The sequence below is a fragment of the Lissotriton vulgaris genome, unplaced genomic scaffold (assembly GCF_964263255.1).
Source record: "Lissotriton vulgaris unplaced genomic scaffold, aLisVul1.2 SCAFFOLD_727, whole genome shotgun sequence".
Classification (NCBI taxonomy): Eukaryota; Metazoa; Chordata; class Amphibia; order Caudata; family Salamandridae; genus Lissotriton; species Lissotriton vulgaris.
Genome location: NW_028245479.1, coordinates 431,623 through 449,037, shown reverse-complemented (window position 1 = coordinate 449,037; position 17,415 = coordinate 431,623). Strand labels below are relative to the sequence as shown.

General features: G+C 42.4%; 1 protein-coding gene across 1 annotated transcript in view; it reads left to right on the top strand.

The window, feature by feature from the left end:
* Nucleotides 1-17,415, top strand: part of LOC147666408 (N-terminal EF-hand calcium-binding protein 1-like) — an 816,258-nt gene that overhangs the window by 410,224 nt on the left and 388,619 nt on the right. Inside the window, exon 5 of the mRNA XM_086949081.1 lies at nucleotides 687-808. Within this exon, the coding sequence (XP_086805207.1) occupies nucleotides 687-808 (122 nt within the window). The remainder of the gene's footprint in view (nucleotides 1-686; nucleotides 809-17,415) is intronic.

The window sequence follows — 17,415 nt, the reverse complement described above, 5'->3', positions numbered from 1 at the left end:
TGGAACACAGATGCTTTTATTATTAGGCGGTTGTTTACCTGATCCGTCGCCTCATTTTCTTCGAGTTGATGGGCGCTCCTCACCCTGTCACAACCTTACACTTGCGTCTTTTTTCACTGTTCGATCCTTGAGAATCCACGCTTCCAGTTCCTCAGCAAATGAATGCTGTGGTTATCCGGAGTTTTAAACATGTATTCCTTTTCATTTTATGGGCAGGTAAGTACAGTAAAAGCAGGAACATGTCGTGTATCATTTAATCTAAAAACGTGTATCTTTGTAATATTTGTTCCATTTATTTCCTCTGTTTAAATTTAGCAGTCTCAGTTGGTCGTCCATCTCCCCTCTTATTCTGTCTGGTCCTAGTTGAAAATCTCTGTAATGAGAGGGGGGATACATTGCGCCCAGGGTCCCCTCACACACTTCATCTGGCCCTGTCATGGCGCTGAGGCACACCGTGACAGAGGTGTCAGCGTGAACTGCAGGTCTGCAAGAACCCTGCGCGCGCCGCCGCCAGGATTCCCCCTGTTCTGTGCTCTTCCGTCACACATCAATGTCAGAAACACGGACGAGGTGGTAATGACTGCGGAAGCCGAGAAAATGTCTCAGGCTCTCTGGTCCCCAGGGCAATGTTTTCTTGCAGATAACAACATGACACACATAATATCTATTATCTGTCTTTATTGCAGACAAGGACCAACAAAGCCAGAGGTCTTGTCAATTCCACGAGTTGGAAAACGATCAAATCGGAGACTTCAGAGGAACAACAGTTTGTCACCGAACAGCCCTCAGTTTAACATCGCCAGCCCAGGTACTTTGTTAGTTTCATTTCATGTTATGTTTGTAGTGATGGGGACTGTTAGATAAAGAGTGCACAGTTCTGCTTCACAATCGAAGGGGGGCTGGTATCATTGTATTTATTTTTTAATTAAGAGATATCGGGACAGATTGAATAAATTGGCTGAGCAGTTTTATTTTCGTAGTCACTACTAAATTGCATGTCAGTGCTCTGTCGCCCTGTTACATTTAATAACTTGTGTTTAATATACTTCACTACAAGTATCAATTTACATTTACATTAGGCCGTATACTGCTGTTTATAAGCGTTGTGAATAATAAGTGTTACTATTACTTATAATAATCATCTGTTGTGTTATAAATCTCCCAGTGATGTAGAGGCTAAGATAGCCATGAAGGGTGTCAAACTCGTGAACCATATGCTTCGTCAGATGTCACCAGCGAGCATATCATTCACTGAGACATCTAGTTGGCTATCTTTTTGAGGCAGTGCGATTTTGCTTTGCCTGTTTAGGAGGTCAATGTTTTCTTGCATCATCAAGAATCAAAGAGACTCCTTTCTTAAAAAAAGAAACAAAAAACATTTTAGGTGAATTTGCTTGATTTCCCATTTGCCCCAAATGTACACTTTTGGTGAATTCCAGAAGGTGTTTATCCTTAAAAACATTCTTGTGCACCAAAGTATATGGTTCCATGGGCTTTTAGGAACAAATATTCCACTTGTTGAAATGTCTACCTACTACTTTGTGCCTGATTATAAGATTACTGGAATTTGGTGCAGGGATACCACAGAGACGGAATCTCGGATTCTGATCTCTAATTCTGGCTGGTATCCCTGCACCAACTTTTTTTTAAAACAAAAGGGAAATAACCACCCAGGCCCAAGAATACTGGACCCTTTACTGTGTGTTAATCCTGGATTCTAGAAACAAATCTGCTGACATTTTCTGTCTTCTCGGAACATGTTAGAGAGAGGGCTGCGAGCAGCCAAAGGGTGATCAGAGGGTCAGGGCAGTCAAGAGGAGTTTAGTCAAGGCTATTGTGTCTGCTTCTCTGTCATGTGTTCCGTGATGTGTTCTGGATGTTGAGAGGGGGATGCAGAGAGCCCTGGGCCGTTTTATTGGCCTGGGGTTCTCCATCTGGGAGGGGAGTCCACCCAGGTATTGGCCTAGGGCTGCACTCCAATGGGGAGAACAAGGAGATCGAGGATGCAGGGCCTAGATGGGCTTAGGTGGAGTGTTGTATGTTTTAAAAGTAAGAAACACAGCCAAAGGATGTAGTTGTGAAGAGGTTTATTAGAAGAAAAAGACCCCTTAGATGTTCACTCCAAAGAAGCAATCTTCAAATTAACCAAGGAGCATTCTAGCATAGATCATAGACATGTTGGCATTCCAAAAGCTTAAAGGAACGTAACATATAAGGATGTAACACATCTCCCTTTCCAAAATAAAAAAAAAAACAAATAAGAAAAAAAAACAATCAAGAATATAACAAATAATCATTGAACTTGCTTGGCTTTACAATAATTCTTCCAGATAATCTCCTTGAACTCGGAACATCCTCCTTAAGCAAATTGGAAGACATTTGTCGAACATTACATGGGGAAATTACAGGAACAGTAGAAGGATTAGGTGGCGTTGCACCAGAATTAGATTTGGATACAGGAATTACAGGAACAGTAGAAGAATTAGGTGGCATAGCACTAGAATTAGATTTGGGTACGGAAACAGAAACACTATTATTTCTGTTTGACCACAAGTTCCGTTCTAATTCATTGCACAAAACAATGTTACAAAAATTCCATTTCCGTCCATCATCAAAAAGCACACAATTACCCATCACTTCCAACACCTTCTTTGGATGAGACCACCTGGAAGAACCATCCTTTGACAAATCAAAACGAGACGACCTCACTATATCACCAACATGGAAAGATTTGAGCATCCATGCAGGAGTTACCTTATTGTTAGCAGAACGTCCCTTGAGAAGGTGAAAGGGTGATACCAAAGTTGCAGAATGTGGAGTATTTCGATAACTCCAAATCATGTCTTTGACAGCAACCTTGCAATCAGCACCATCAATCATAGCCAACTGTATGCATTGTTTTAATACACGGTTGAATCTCTCAACCATACCGTTCTCTCTTGGACAGTAAACAGCAGTAGTAATGGGATGTATGACGTTACAACGCATACCATTACAACTACCTACCATTACAACGCGACCATTACAACGCATGCCATTACAACTCATAGCGCTTAGAGGTGCTGGATAGTGGTAAGTATAATTTACTATTCCAACTCCAGTCCCCGTGGACACTAGGGAAGGTGTTGGATAGTAAATTATACTTATTCCCTATCCTAGAGCGCCCCCCAGCGCAATGCGTTGTAATGGTATGCGTTGTAAAAGTTGCATTGTAATGGTAGGTAGTTGTAAAAGTTGTGTTGTAACAGGTGTATACCGTAGTAATGTGTCTCACACCACATAAGCGTAAATAGTTTTGGAACTCATTAGCAACAAATTGTGCGCCATTGTCAGTAGTGATGGTTTCAGGAAAACCCTCTCTATGGAACAACTCATCACAAAAATTGACTATGTTAGAAGCCTTAATCTCTCTCACAAATGCTACTTCAGGCCATTTGCTGTAATAATCCATTAAAACAATGGCAAATTTACCAGCAATATTACCGATGCTAAACGGACCACAAATGTCCATGGCTAATTTTTGCCACGGTCTGTCTGGAAACAAAACAGGACTAATATTAGATTCTTGGGAAATGTGAGATTTATCACTGCAGGTGCATGCCAAACAATTCCTAACACGCCTTTCCACATCCTTATCCATGCCTGGCCACCAGAAATCACAACTACATCTTCTTTTCATATAGGACATACCTGAGTGTCCCACGTGGACAAGATCTAATAACCTGTCACGTAAACTAGATGGTACAACAAGTTTGTCTGCTCTCCTAACAATACCTGCATCCATATCATAAGAGAGTTCTGGCCACACAGTTTTATATTCAGACAATTCACAATTGCTCCATGAAAAACTAGTGCAGGGTGAAGTTAATCGCACTATAACTTCCTTTAAAACAAGGTCTTCTTGAACAGCTTTTTTCCATTCTATTTCATCAATGGCACCATTGCAAATTTCCTCAACGGAGGCAATAGACCAATCCTCATCATGGTCCAACACAGAATCCTCACCACACACAGGAAGACGAGATAAACAATCAGCATTAACATTCTTAATGCCTGGTACATATTTCATTGAAAAATCATACTCTTGGAGTTTGTAAATCCATTTCGCGATCCTAGGAGTCGCCTTACCAGCACCTTTGGTTGAGAATATATCCAAAAGGGGTTTGTGGTCAGTCCTCAGTTCAAAATTAGTGCCCCAAACATAATTCCTAAAATAATTTACTCCCCAAAAACAAGCCAAAGCTTCTTTCTCAATGACTGAATATGAAGGTTCAGCACCCTTCAATGTACGGGAAGCAAAAGCTACAACCCATTCCAATTTATCTTTACCTTGCATCAACACTGCGCCTAACCCATATGCACTTGCATCAACAACAATAATTGACTTTTTGTTGGGATCAAAGGGTTCAAGTGCAACAGCATCTATTATGTTTCTTTTTACATCCTCAAAACAGACTGACATTCCGCACTCCACACAAATTTGGCACCTTTTTTCATTAACAGTCTTAAACAGAAAACTTTGGAAGCAAAATTTGGCACAAATTTAGAATAGTACTCCGCAAGTCCTAAAAAGGAAGGAAGTTGGTCTTTATCAGATGGAGATGGAGCATTCTTAACAGCATCCAATAAATTCTTTTTAGGTCTAACCCCCTCTACTGACAACGTGTGCCCCAAGTATTCAATTTCATTGGTAGCAAACTTGCACTTTTCAGCAGCAACAGTCAAACCGGCACATTGAAGTTTGTGTAACACATTATTTAGAATTTTGTTATGGACAGTTTTACTGTCCCCCCACACAAGTACATCATCTTGAAAAACTAACATGTTAGGTATACCTTCAAGAACTTTACTCATAACCCTTTGGAAAACAGCTGATGCAGAGGACAACCCAACGGCATCCTTAAAAATTGAAAGGCCCCCTCAGGAGTAACAAAAGATGTTAAATGGCGAGATTCTGGGTGTAACTTTATCTGATGATAAGCATTCGATAAGTCAATTGACGAAAAATACTTAGCATCCCTAACTGATGCCACCATCTCATTAATCTTGGGTAAAGGGTAGCGATCTACCCAAATATTCTTGTTTAGATCTCTTAAATCGACATACATGCGCAATTTGCCATTGGGTTTTTGCGCCAAAACCACTGGACTAAGCCAATCAGATGCTTCGATAGGTTCTATAATGTTTTGCTGACATAAACGATCAAGTTCTACTTTAAGTTGTGATCTCAACACAAAAGGAACATTGCGCACTTTATGGACAACTGGTATAGAGTCAGATTTAAGGATAATGCGATGCTCAAATTTTTTAAGACACCCCAACTTTGGACTAAACAAATCTGGAATTTTTTTATGCCAAACTAAACTCGCATCTTCTTGAGTTACCATAACTTCATCAGAATGTTTTTGTGCCAATTAGGGGATAATAAAACTTGATCAGGATGGTTAGGATCAAGGGTCATTCCCAAATTCCAAAGTTCTTTCCATCCTAATAAAGCTCTGCCTTTTTCTACAACATACACAATTCCAGAAGTATCCCTGTCCTTGAAAATGATTTCAGATGTAAACATCCAATTACAGGTAATTTGATGCCTAAATAACCTACAGGAGTTTTCGGAGAACATGAAAGATCAGGTTTACCACAAGTTTCCCACATGTTTTTGTCGATAATAGTGTATAAGGAACAGGAATCTGCCCAAAGAAATAACTTATGACAATTAATCGTAACTTCACACTTGGGAGGCTGAATTTCATCAGAAATATGATTAACCTCATTCCAAATTGCCATGACTTCAATGTCACTGTCACTATCAGAACAAATAGGTTGGGCAACAAAATTAACAGAATTTTTCCATGCATTAGGATTGTCAGATCTACACATTTTGGCAAAATGGCCAGTTTTGTTACACTTAAAACATGTAACATTTGATGCAGGACACCAAGAATGTTCAGTAGTATGTCTTGCATTTCCACATCTGAAACAAAACTGTTTGTTAAAATTTTGTGTCTTGTTAGAAGATGGTTTGTTATACAACGTGTTGTTTTTATTACTACTGGAAAATGTTCGAGGTTTAGTTCTAACATCACGTTTAGAGTTAAATCTATTGTCAAAAGATTTTGGTTTATTATTAACTATGGCACATACACGACTAGATTCCTTGCTATCAGAAAACTTAAAGTCTTTGCTATGTGCACCCAATTCCTTAACATAATGGGAATTATTCTCAACTCTTCTGGCAATTGAAATGGTTTTGTGAAGATAAGGATCTTTTAAATCCAATAATTTCTCTTGAATTTTTGTATTACTGGTTCTATTAATGAATTGGTCTCTTATGATCTCTTCATGTAGATCTTTAAACTTGCAAGTAACTGCTAATCTTCTCAAAATATTAATATATTGTTCTACAGATTCACCTGGTAATTGTGCTCTCGAGAAGAATTTATGTCTTTCCACAACAATGCTCGTTTTTTCCCCAAAATTTTCCTCTAAAGCTTTTAAGGAATCAAGATATTCATTAGAAGAAAATGTTTCAATTTTTGAACAGTCAAATACGATTTCTTCATCACTGTGATCATCATCTCCAACTTCACATACCTTAGGAATATTATTGGGTTGTATAGGTAATGTTTTTAATACTTTTCTAGGGGAACATCACTTACAACGCATTTTTTACAATGCACTACCATTACATCGCAACCATTACAACGCATATCATTACAACGCATTGCGCTGGGGGGGCGCTCTAGGATAGGGAATATATTTAATTTACTATCCAACACCTTCCCTGCTATCCACGGGGACTGGAGTTGGAATAGTAAATTAAATAATTCACTATCCAGCGCCTAAAAGCATTATGCGTTGTAATGGACTGCGTGGTAAAAACCGCGCTGTAAAGGCATGCGATGTAAAAGCATGCGTTGTAGTGACACCAAATTCTTTTCTACCTTCTACACCAAGACTATGTTTAAGAAGCGCTAATTTGCGTGAAGCTATAAATACTTCTCCACCAATAGCTTCCAAATATGTCTCAAAAGACTTGCGCCAATCCTCCCAATTCATAGGAGGAACACCAGGATCCTGTAAGAATTTTGGTGGAGCCAAAATTGTATTGGTTTCCATGTTAACAAATCAATAATAATAAATAACAATATAACAGTTAGAAAGAAAGAGAAGGAAAAAAAAAAAATTAACAAAATAAAAGTAGTCACCGATGTCTTGAATGTAGTTTGGTTTTCTTCTTTTCTTTTTTATAATAGAAGACGAATTAAGAGTTAAATTCAGTTCAAAAGCTTTAAAACAGCTTGTACACGAAGAAATGGTTGATTAACATTGAATGCGGCGTGGTTGCTAAGGAAGCGCGCCCCAGAATGCAATGCGTGGCCCACAATGCATTGCAAAACGTCGTGCGTAGTTGGTGAAGCTCAAGATGTCGCCGCTGGAATGCTGGCTTCAGCGCGTTCAGTAACGCGAGGAAAAATAACTTGAATGATGCGCTAATGCAACGTTGATTACAGCGCATTCACGAGCACAACGAAATCCGAAATAAAAAAATGCAAGTAAGCGCCGTTTGAAACGCTTAGTTAAGTGCTTTCTTTGCCGTGTTTTCTCTGCCGCTTTAGTACAACGCTTGTCTTTAATAGCGTGTCATTCTCTGCCGCTTTACCACAACGCTTGTCTTTACTAGCGTGTCATTTTTTTTTTAGCATAATCGATGCGCTCTGCAATGTTTATACAACCACACAAGTACAACAAAAGCGCAGAGTTTACTCACATGAGAAGCAGTCCGTGTTAACAAGAAAACGCGTGAAATCTGTTCTTTAGTTAGCTGCAGTTGAAGGCTTCATTTACTTTTTTTTTAAAATAGAATAAAAATCTTGTAAGAACATCACGGGGTCACAGGTTGATGGGTTGTTTCTTCCCTCGTCGCCACTTTTAAAAGTAAGGAACACAGCCAAAGGATGTAGTTGTGAAGAGGTTTATTAGAAGAAAAAGACCCCTTAGATGTTCACTCCAAAGAAGCAATCTTCAAATTAACCAAGGAGCATTCTAGCATAGATCATAGACATGTTGACATTCCAAAAGCTTAAAGGAACATAACATATAAGGATGTAACAGTATGCTCTTCCTGTAGGGCAGCAGGGGTTGGGAGGGAGCTCGGATGTGCTTTTGTCCTCAGCCGCTGCACATATCCGTGCATCAGTTCACCTCCTGCACATGTGGAGTAGAAGGATTCTGTAAAAAGAGCTTTAGTGAAGAGACAGACAGGCATAAGAGTGTTTCAGGGATCCATATTGAAAGAGAAGCAGAGGAGTGCCGTGGGGCTGGAGAGTCAATTTCACAAGGTTCTATGAGTTACATATCAAACTCCTGTTGCTCTCCCAGTGTGTATGGAAGGAGGCAAGAGGAATGATATTGTATTGTATTGTAATTGCATTTATATAGCGCTTAATACCCCTGACGAGGCGTGCGCTTTTTCGGCGGGGAGCACGCTACTCCGGGACCCATAGAGGATTAGTGTTGAATTAGTATAGTGAAACATGCAAGTACATTTTGAGTGGTGGATAGGTTAGTCAGTTATATGGATTTGGAATGATAGCAGAAGGATAGAGGAGGACAAAGGTTTGTATTTATTTATCGCTTGTTGACGCACGCTATTCAGGAAGCCTATAAAGGATAAGTGGTGAATTAATATAGTGAAATATGAGGTAATTTCAGTGGTGGATATTAGTCAGTTACTTGGAGTGAGAAGGATAGCGGAGGGATAAAAGGGGAAGAAAGATTTGCATTCATATAGCACTTGTTACCCCTGATGGGTGTTGAAGCGCTTTTCTGGCGAGTAGCACGCCACTCCGGAACCCATAAAAGATTAGTGTTGAAAATTAGTATAGTATAAATATGAAGTCATTTGAGTAGTAGATATGTTATTCAGTTATTTGGGCAGTATATTAGTATAGTTGAATATGGAATAATGAATTTGAGAAGTGAACATGTTAGTCTGTTAATGTTGATTGAAAAGGATAGTGGAGGGATAAAAGAGTGAAGGATTTTTTTCTTTAGGTCTTAGCAGTAGGAAGAGGCTTTTGGATGAGTAAAAAGGAGTTTTGGAGGGAAGGAGTCAGAGGGGAGAGTTTAGAAAGGTTTGTTTTAGGGGATCGGTGTAGTAAAAAGAGATGTCAGATGATGCAAGGAGGGGTAGAGCAGGAGAGAGTCTAGAAAGGGTTATTTTGGCGATCATAGTAGTGGTATGGGGTTTGGGGTAAATGAGAGAGTGGATGTAGAGGATATATTGATAGATGTATAGGATGAAAGATAGGGTAGTGCCTTGGAAGGAGTAGTAGAAAGAAGTTTAAGATGAGTCAGAAGGTTGGGCTAGAAAATATATTGAGCGAAGTATAGGCTGAGAAATAGGCTAGTGCATTGGAAATGCTAAATTAGAAGAAAGTGATAAATATATAGATCCATAAGTACATTGAAAGTATATAGATACATAAAGGAAGGAAGTATATTTAGATTAAATATGTTGATACAGGCACAGGATGAGAAATAGGGTAGTGCATTGGATATGCTTTTTCAGGAGAAAAGTAACAGACACACAGATCCAAGTACATGGAAGGTACATAGATGCACAATGGAAGTATGTACATGTAGACCAAAGATGATTTTTATTTATTGATGAATATTATTATTATTCATTTTTTTTCTCCTAACAACATAATTATTTTACATGTTTTATAAAGTAATATACAAAGATAGGTACATAGCTATAGTGAAAACAAATGCTTATATACAGAGAAATATGCTGTAAATGTCTGTTTCCTTATGGTGCTTATGTGGGGAAGAGCCAGATCTTGAGTAGTTTTCTGAAGATAAGGTGGTTGTCGGAGAATCTTATGTTGGGGTAAAGAGTTCCATAGTTTGGCTGCTTAAACAGAGAAGGATGTGCCACCCATGTTTTTTTTCTTGTATGGTGGGATTTAGAGGCAAGATGCTCCTTTAGAGTGGAGGTTCCTTTGTTGAATGTGTTTGGTGATTTTATTCCTGCTGAAGAGTGGTCCTATTAAATGTATTGCTTTGTGGATAATACAACGCAGCTTGAACGTGGATCTTCTGGCAACCGGTAACCAATGCAGGGCTTTCAAGGCAGGGGAGATGTGGTCTTGTGATTTGATATGCAAGAGTAGTCTGGCAGCCGAGTTCTGAATCCGTTGTAGTCTTTTCATGGTCGTTAAAGGTGATCCGTGGTAGAGGCTATTGGCGTAATCGAGTTTGGATAGAACAAGAGAGATGGTACTTTGGACCTTGTGTGGAAATCCCAAATGAGGGATAATTAGTTGCAGCGTTTTTATAGTAGCAAAGCTTGATCTTGCTAGTTTATCCACTTGGACATTCATCGACAGCTTGGAGTCCATGGTCATTCCGAGGTTTCTCACTTCCTTCGATACTTTAGGCAGTGATCCCAGTTCATCAGGCCATGCGGCAAGCGGGTTGTAATTTTTCCAATCGCCACACGTGAGTATTTCAGTTTTTGAAGCATTCAATTTGAGATGGCTCCAAGTCATCCATTGATCCACGGCTCTGAGACAGCTGAGAATTAGTGATTTTCCAATGTCTTTGGGGCATTCCAGTTTAAGGAGTATTTGCGTGTCATCTGCATAGTTGTAGCACGTGAGGTGAAATTTATTGATCAGTACTGGTAAAGACTTCATGTAGATGTTAAAAAGCATGGGAGAGATGATAGAACCTTGAAGGACCCCTGCTTTTGTGGAGTACGGTTTGGACGAGAAAGGTGGGGAGTGGATGACATTAGTTCTGTTTCGAAAGTAGGACGCGATCCAGTTTAGAGCAGTTCCCTCTATGAGTTTGAGTTTGAGTTTGAGTTTAAAATATTTGTATAGCGCTCTTTCACCAGCGGTTTCATGGCGCTGTAATAGACAGATCTCCAAGGTAGGAGTAGGGGAGCAGAAGAGGGAGGGGGAGCTTCAAGTGGTTTAGTTAAAAACATTTGGCAAATAGGTGAGCTTTGAGTTTCTTCCGAAATTGAGGGTACATAGTTGTGGATCTGAGCTCAAATGGAAGGGAGTTCCACAGAAGTGGGGCAAGAGTGGCAAACTTTGATCCTCCCCATTTCTTTCTCCGGAAACGGGGGGCAGATAATAGGAGTTGCGAGGAGGAGCGCAATTCTCTGGTTGGGACATAGGGAACAATTTCAGATGTTATAAAGGCCGGAGTCGCACCCAGTCGTGCTTGAAAGATGATGGAGGCAAGTTTAAACTGGACGCGTTCACGGACAGGGAGCCAATGTAGGGATCTGAGAAGGGGAGTTACATGATGGGATTTCGGGAGATTGAACACTAGTCGTGCCGCCTGGTTCTGGACTAATTGCAACCGCCGTAAACTATATGCGGGAATCCCCGCATATAGGGCATTGCCGTAATCCAGGCGGGAGATAACCATTGCCAAAATGATCAGTTTCAGGGCATCGAAGGTAAAGAAGCGAGATACCTTGCGGATGGTGCGAAGAGACAGGAAGGAGGAGGATACCACGGAGCTAACCTGGGAGTGGAGGGTGAGTTGAGAATTGAGTTTGATACCTAGGGTTTTAACTGAGGAGGAGGGAACCGGGGGTGAGCCTAGGGAAGGGGGCCAGAAAAGTGAAGACCAGGGACTGGAGCAACCACCTGGTAATACCAGCTCGGTCTTATCCGGATTAAGTTTCAGGTGGTTGTAATTCATCCAGTCCTGGATGAAAATCATAATAGACTGGAAATTTGAGATGGAGGTAGGGGAGGAAGACCGATTGAAAACGAGTTGGAGGTCGTCAGCATAATTGTATATGCTGACGTCCATTTGTTGTAGTGAAAAAATAAGAGGGGCGATATAAAGGTTAAACAGAAGGGGTGGGAGGGAGGAGCCTTGGGGGACCCCGCACTGAACTTTCTGGAAGTCCGCAGAAAACTCACCCAGTCGAACAGCCTGGGTGCGGTCCCTCAGGAAGGAGGATAGCCATACCAGAGCGGAGCCTCCGATCTCCGCCGCCCTGACACGGGAGAGTAAGATGGTATGATCAACCGTGTCAAAGGCGGCTGATAGATCGAGGAGAACCAAGGCCTGGGTCCGGTTGGTATCCAATCCTTCCCTGAGGTTGTCTAGGACCGAGAGAACTACGGACTCCGTAGAGTGTGCGGGGCGGAAACCGGCCTGGCGGGGGGCGAGGATCCCATACTCCTCCACAAAGGTGCTCAGGGACCTGGTGACATGGCGTTCGAGCACCTTCGCCAGGAATGGTAGGAGGGAGATAGGACGATAGTTAGCGGGGATCGAAGGATCCGCGCCAGGTTTTTTTAAAATGGGGACAATAACAGCAGTTTTCAGTGGGTTGGGAACAACCCCCTGAGAAAGTGAACTGTTAAGGAAGTGGAGGGGGGGGTCTGGACAAGTGGTATAGATGTGGCGAAGGATGTGTGCAGGACAAGTGTCCTGTGGGGATCCGGATTTAACAAGCGGAATAATTAAAGCCAATGAATCTTTAGTCAAGGGGGGAAAGGCATCAAGTTGTCCTTTGGGTGGGGGGTACTGAGGGTCAACAAAAGTCGGGGAGGGTAAGGGAATATTGGTTTTAATAGTAGCAATCTTCTCGATAAAGAAGTTATTCAAGGAATGGCAAAGGTCCTGGGACGGGGAGGGTTTGAGAGAAGTCCTGTCGGAAAAAGCCAAGTTGTGGACAATCGAGAAGATTTCCCTCGGTTTATTCTCAGCTGCATGGATCTTTGCAGAGAAATAGGCCGTTTTTGCAGCCAGGATGGCGTTTTTATATTGAGCGAGGAGAGTAGTAAACTCAATTCTAAGTAAGGGGGAGTAGTTCCTCCTCCAGGCGCGCTCGGCGCGGCGTACTGCAAGCTTGGTGGTTTTGAGGTCCTCATTAAACCATAAGTTGGCATCTTTCTCCCGTTTAGAGGATACCCGCTTCAGCGGGGCGATTGAGTTGCAATTAGAAGAGAGCCAATCTTCAATCGCAGCGGCCTGGGAAAGGGTGCAAAGGCCTTGTAGGATAGGGTAGGAAGAAGCTAATGCCGCAGAGAGGTTCTCCGGAACTACACGGTTTCATGAGCGGACCCAGATGTTTGGAAGCGGGGGCCTGGTAGAGGGAATGATAAGAAGGGTAAACGAGATCAAGTGATGGTCTGACCAAGTGCATGGCGAGATGGTCAGAGAGTCTATAGGGCAGTTCATGGACCAGATCTGGTCTAGAATGTGTCCTTTGACGTGAGTGGGCGAATGGACATGAGATAAAAAATTGAGGGATAGGAGTGTATCTGAGAATTCCCTAGAGGAAGGGCATTCCGCAGGGTCTGAAGGCCAGAAGTTAAAGTCTCCCATTAGTAGAATGGAGGAGTTGTTGACCGTCAGTGTAGATAGTACTTCCTGAAAGTCGGGGAGGAAGGATAAGGGTGATTGAGGGGGCCTGTAGGTAAGTATGCAAGTGAGAGGAGGAGTGATAGAGGTAGTGCGGATAGCTAGGTACTCGGTTGTAGCAATATCTGGCAGGGATAGAGTTTGGAAGGGAAGGTCAGACCGAGCGATCACTGCTACTCCGCCTCCATTTCTGCCATTGGAACGGTTCGCTCGGAGAGCATAATATGGGAGAGGAAGAGTGGCCAGTAGGGTGGGGAGAGAATCCTCGCAAAACCAAGTCTCCGTTAGAAAGAGGAGATCGGGTGCGTGGAGGTCTAGCAGCACCGACAATTCGTGTGAGTGGGCTACTGCTGACCGGGTGTTGAGGTAATAGGCCGAGAGAGTTTTAGTTGAGGCTGAGCTATTGTGTTCTCTGGGAAGGTGGGAGGGAGTGAGGGTAGTGAGAGGGTTGGGAGATGATGGGGTAGGTTGAAGGTCATATGTAGATATGAGAGAGCTGGTAGAGGCAGGGAGAGGCCAGGGGCCCTGGAGACTGCGGAGTTGTATAGCAGAGTATGAGATTATTTGAGCAGAGTTGCGTGCCCCTAGCCCCGGTCGGCCGCGGACGGGCGCAGACGGGCTTGCCTTAGGCGCGCCTTCGGCGCGCAATCGACGCGCCCGCTGCGCTCGTCCACTGCGTGTCCGAAATCTACACATGATTTATGGGTCCGTGAGAGGGGCGGGGGGGCGTGGCCTCAAAAAGGGGGCGTGGCCACGGCAAGCGCCGGAAATGGCGCCAAGAGTGTCCCGGTACCAGCAGCCATGGAGCGCTAGGTCCGCTGCACGTGTGGTCTGGGAAAAGCTGAAGTCTGCAAGCGGCAGGTTTGAAGAGCAGAGGCTGAGTGATTTAAAAGCACAGAAATAAGTGACTCTCAATTTTTAAAATAAGCAATGTTAGCAAAAGTTCGTGCTCCCGGCTTTCCGCCTCAGGAGTTGCCTGTCGATCTGCCTGGCGCTTGTATTCAGCGCCTTTTAAGGCAAGGAAGGGGGTGTGGCCTCAAAAAGGGGGCGTGGCCACGGCAAGCGCCGGAAATGGCGCCAAGAGTGTCCCGGTACCAGCAGCCGTGGAGCGCTAGGTCCGCTGCACGTGTGGTCTGGGAAAAGCTGAAGTCTGCAAGCGGCAGGTTTGAAGAGCAGAGGCTGAGTGATTTAAAAGCACAGAAATAAGTGACTCTCAATTTTTAAAATAAGCAATGTTAGCAAAAGTTCGTGCTCCCGGCTTTCCGCCTCAGGAGTTGCCAGGCTTCATAAAGTCTTTGTTTCAGAGTGTCATGGTCAACCGTGTCAAAGGCAGCTGAGAGGTCCAAGAGGAGTAGCGCAGCAACCCCGTTGCGGTCAACTGTATTCTTTAGGTCATCCCAGATGGCAAGGAGGGCAGATTCAGTACCTCTTCCCGGACGGAATCCTGTTTGGAAATCTGAAAGTATGTCATTCTCTTCAATAAATTGTGACATCTGGGCGAAGGCTGCTCTTTATATCAGTTTGCCCAGGAAAGGTCCTTTTGTAATGGGTCTGTAGTTGTCAGGGTTCAGCGGGTCAAGTTTGTTTTCTTCAGTAAAGGGCGTATGTATGACTTTTTGAGTTCTTCTGCAAATATTCCAGTACTTAAGGAATCGTTGATGATTCTTCTTACTGGAATGGCAGCAGAGGTTGTTAAAAGAATTGTCTTGAAAGTTTGTGGCGGACAGGGGTCAAAAGGGCTGCCGGAAGGCCTGCTTGCTTTGACCAGGTCCATAAATTCCAAGCGTGGCCTTTAACAGTAGTTATATTCCACAAAGGGAGCATTCTGATTGGCTGGCCAGCTCCAATTTTCCACCCTAAATGCAGATAGCTTTTTTAGAGTATTTGGAATACAGAATTCCTGAAAATATGCACACACTTAAATGAATATGCTGGAAGAAAAACTTCAAGGAAAGAATGCACCCATTCATTCAGGAATAGTGTCTAACACACGGAGCTGTCCAATATTGTGGTGGCTTGTCTGTGGGGAAACGTGGCTATTTTACTACACCTGATCTGGGAGCACCACTTCTGTGAAAACAAATGACAAACTGTGTGGAAAGTTTCACATCTGGTATTTTTTACCAACAATACACTGTTGCACCAGAAGTCAACTGCTGCTTAATAATGATCTCTCTGCTAGCGAGAGAGGGTTTGTCCATGTAGAAATGAAGGTGCCTTCATTATTATTCTATTTTGTATCAAACAATGAAGTTGGTCATCTCTTGCTGAAGGTGGTTGGTGTATGAAAATGTAAAATTGCTTTGTCCAGGAAGAGATATGTTGATATACGTCTGAAATTCATGGTCCTTTATAATATTATGGGCCATAATTGTCTAGGTTGAATGGCAAACTGATTAAGGTAATAACATTGATTTATTGACAAGCTGAAGATGTAGACTGCATATTTCTGGCAGTGAAGAGTTGAGTACTCCCATGAGTAGGTTAAAGCACATTATTGCTTGAGAGTTGTCAATGTTTTGCCAGACAGGGCACAAGCTATTCATCAGCAGGTTTGACAATTACACATTTTTACTAGTTAAATATAGTTTAATCATAGGAATGTGAGAATTCACTAAATCTTGGACTGGGAGAAGACTGGGAGAAGGGACGAGTGAAAGATATGGTTAGGAAAATCCATAGAAAATAATTCACTAATCATAGAATTGTGCAGGATTACTGAGCCACCCATTGAAAAGGAAAGCACTAACCTCATTCCAATGTCTGGTTACATCTCTTTAAAAAAATGTAATTATCAAACCATTGATCCTTTAGCTGAGCAGTTACTTAGACTTCTAAATTATCCAATTTCTCAACATCAATCTAAAAGTCCTAAAATGCCTACATTTTACTTTTTTTACTGTATGCCTGATAACATTAAGGTAAGGAATGTATTTAGTATATAGGATTAAAGTAGTACAAAATGTATGTTTTAAGGATAACTCAGGTCACTAAGAAGTACTGTGACCATATTAAAGAAATGGTTTAACAGGCTGTGTGACTTTATAATGTCAGTACTCCAAGGTCTCTTGCAATACCATTTTATTATACGCTCGAAGGTCGTTTACTCCTTATTCTGGATGATATTCATTTACGCCAAGGGGTTACATGTTTTGTTTGACAACTTTAACCAGTCTTTATCATGTAGAGAGCAGAGCTTCACATTCTGTGTCTTGCTGGCCCCTGGCAATAATGAAAAATGTAAAACGCCCAAAATCCTGAATGAGGGGGCCTTCTTAAAAGACTGGACAGGTTATATCTGTCTCACATGACATGAAGATACTTTGCATCTTAACACTTTTATTTTCTCTATGTTATCACCTTGCATGTATAGACAAATAAAAACAAAGTAAATATTTTGAGGAGCTCACCTATCATAGCAACAGAGAAGACCACAAATATGCTGACAGACCCAATCGTTCAGTGGGTTTTACAGACACGCACTATGGGAGAGGGAAGTGAAATGGATGGTGTGCAACTCTTTCCTGCGTTCTGATCCTTGTGTTGGCTGCTTTGTCATGCCAGCTTGGGAGGTTCTGAGCTGGGATGGTGCAGTGAGCTAAATAACGGTGATGGATCAAGCCCTGAACTTTGGACTGGGTAAGAGTGGTCTGCTTAATTCAGACACTCTGTTCATCACCACCCCCTTTTCTGAATCGTTTTTGGCCACTATAGGTGTGGCAGGATATACTCAGACATGAGTCCCTTGCTCACTGCACCATCAGGATTCAGGCAAGCCGGGCCAACGACGGCTGAAATGCCAGAAACCGGTCCCCGGAAGCTTGTCTCCTTTCTGTTGAAGAATTGGCTTGGTAGTTTAGTCTGCCCTGTTTCCATGATGCACTGGGCCAGGGACAGACTGATTTGCATATAGCCAGGTTCTGAGCTGGGATGGTGCAGTGAGCTAAATAACGGTGATGGATCAAGCCCTGATCTTTGGACTGGGTAAGAGTGGTCTGCTTA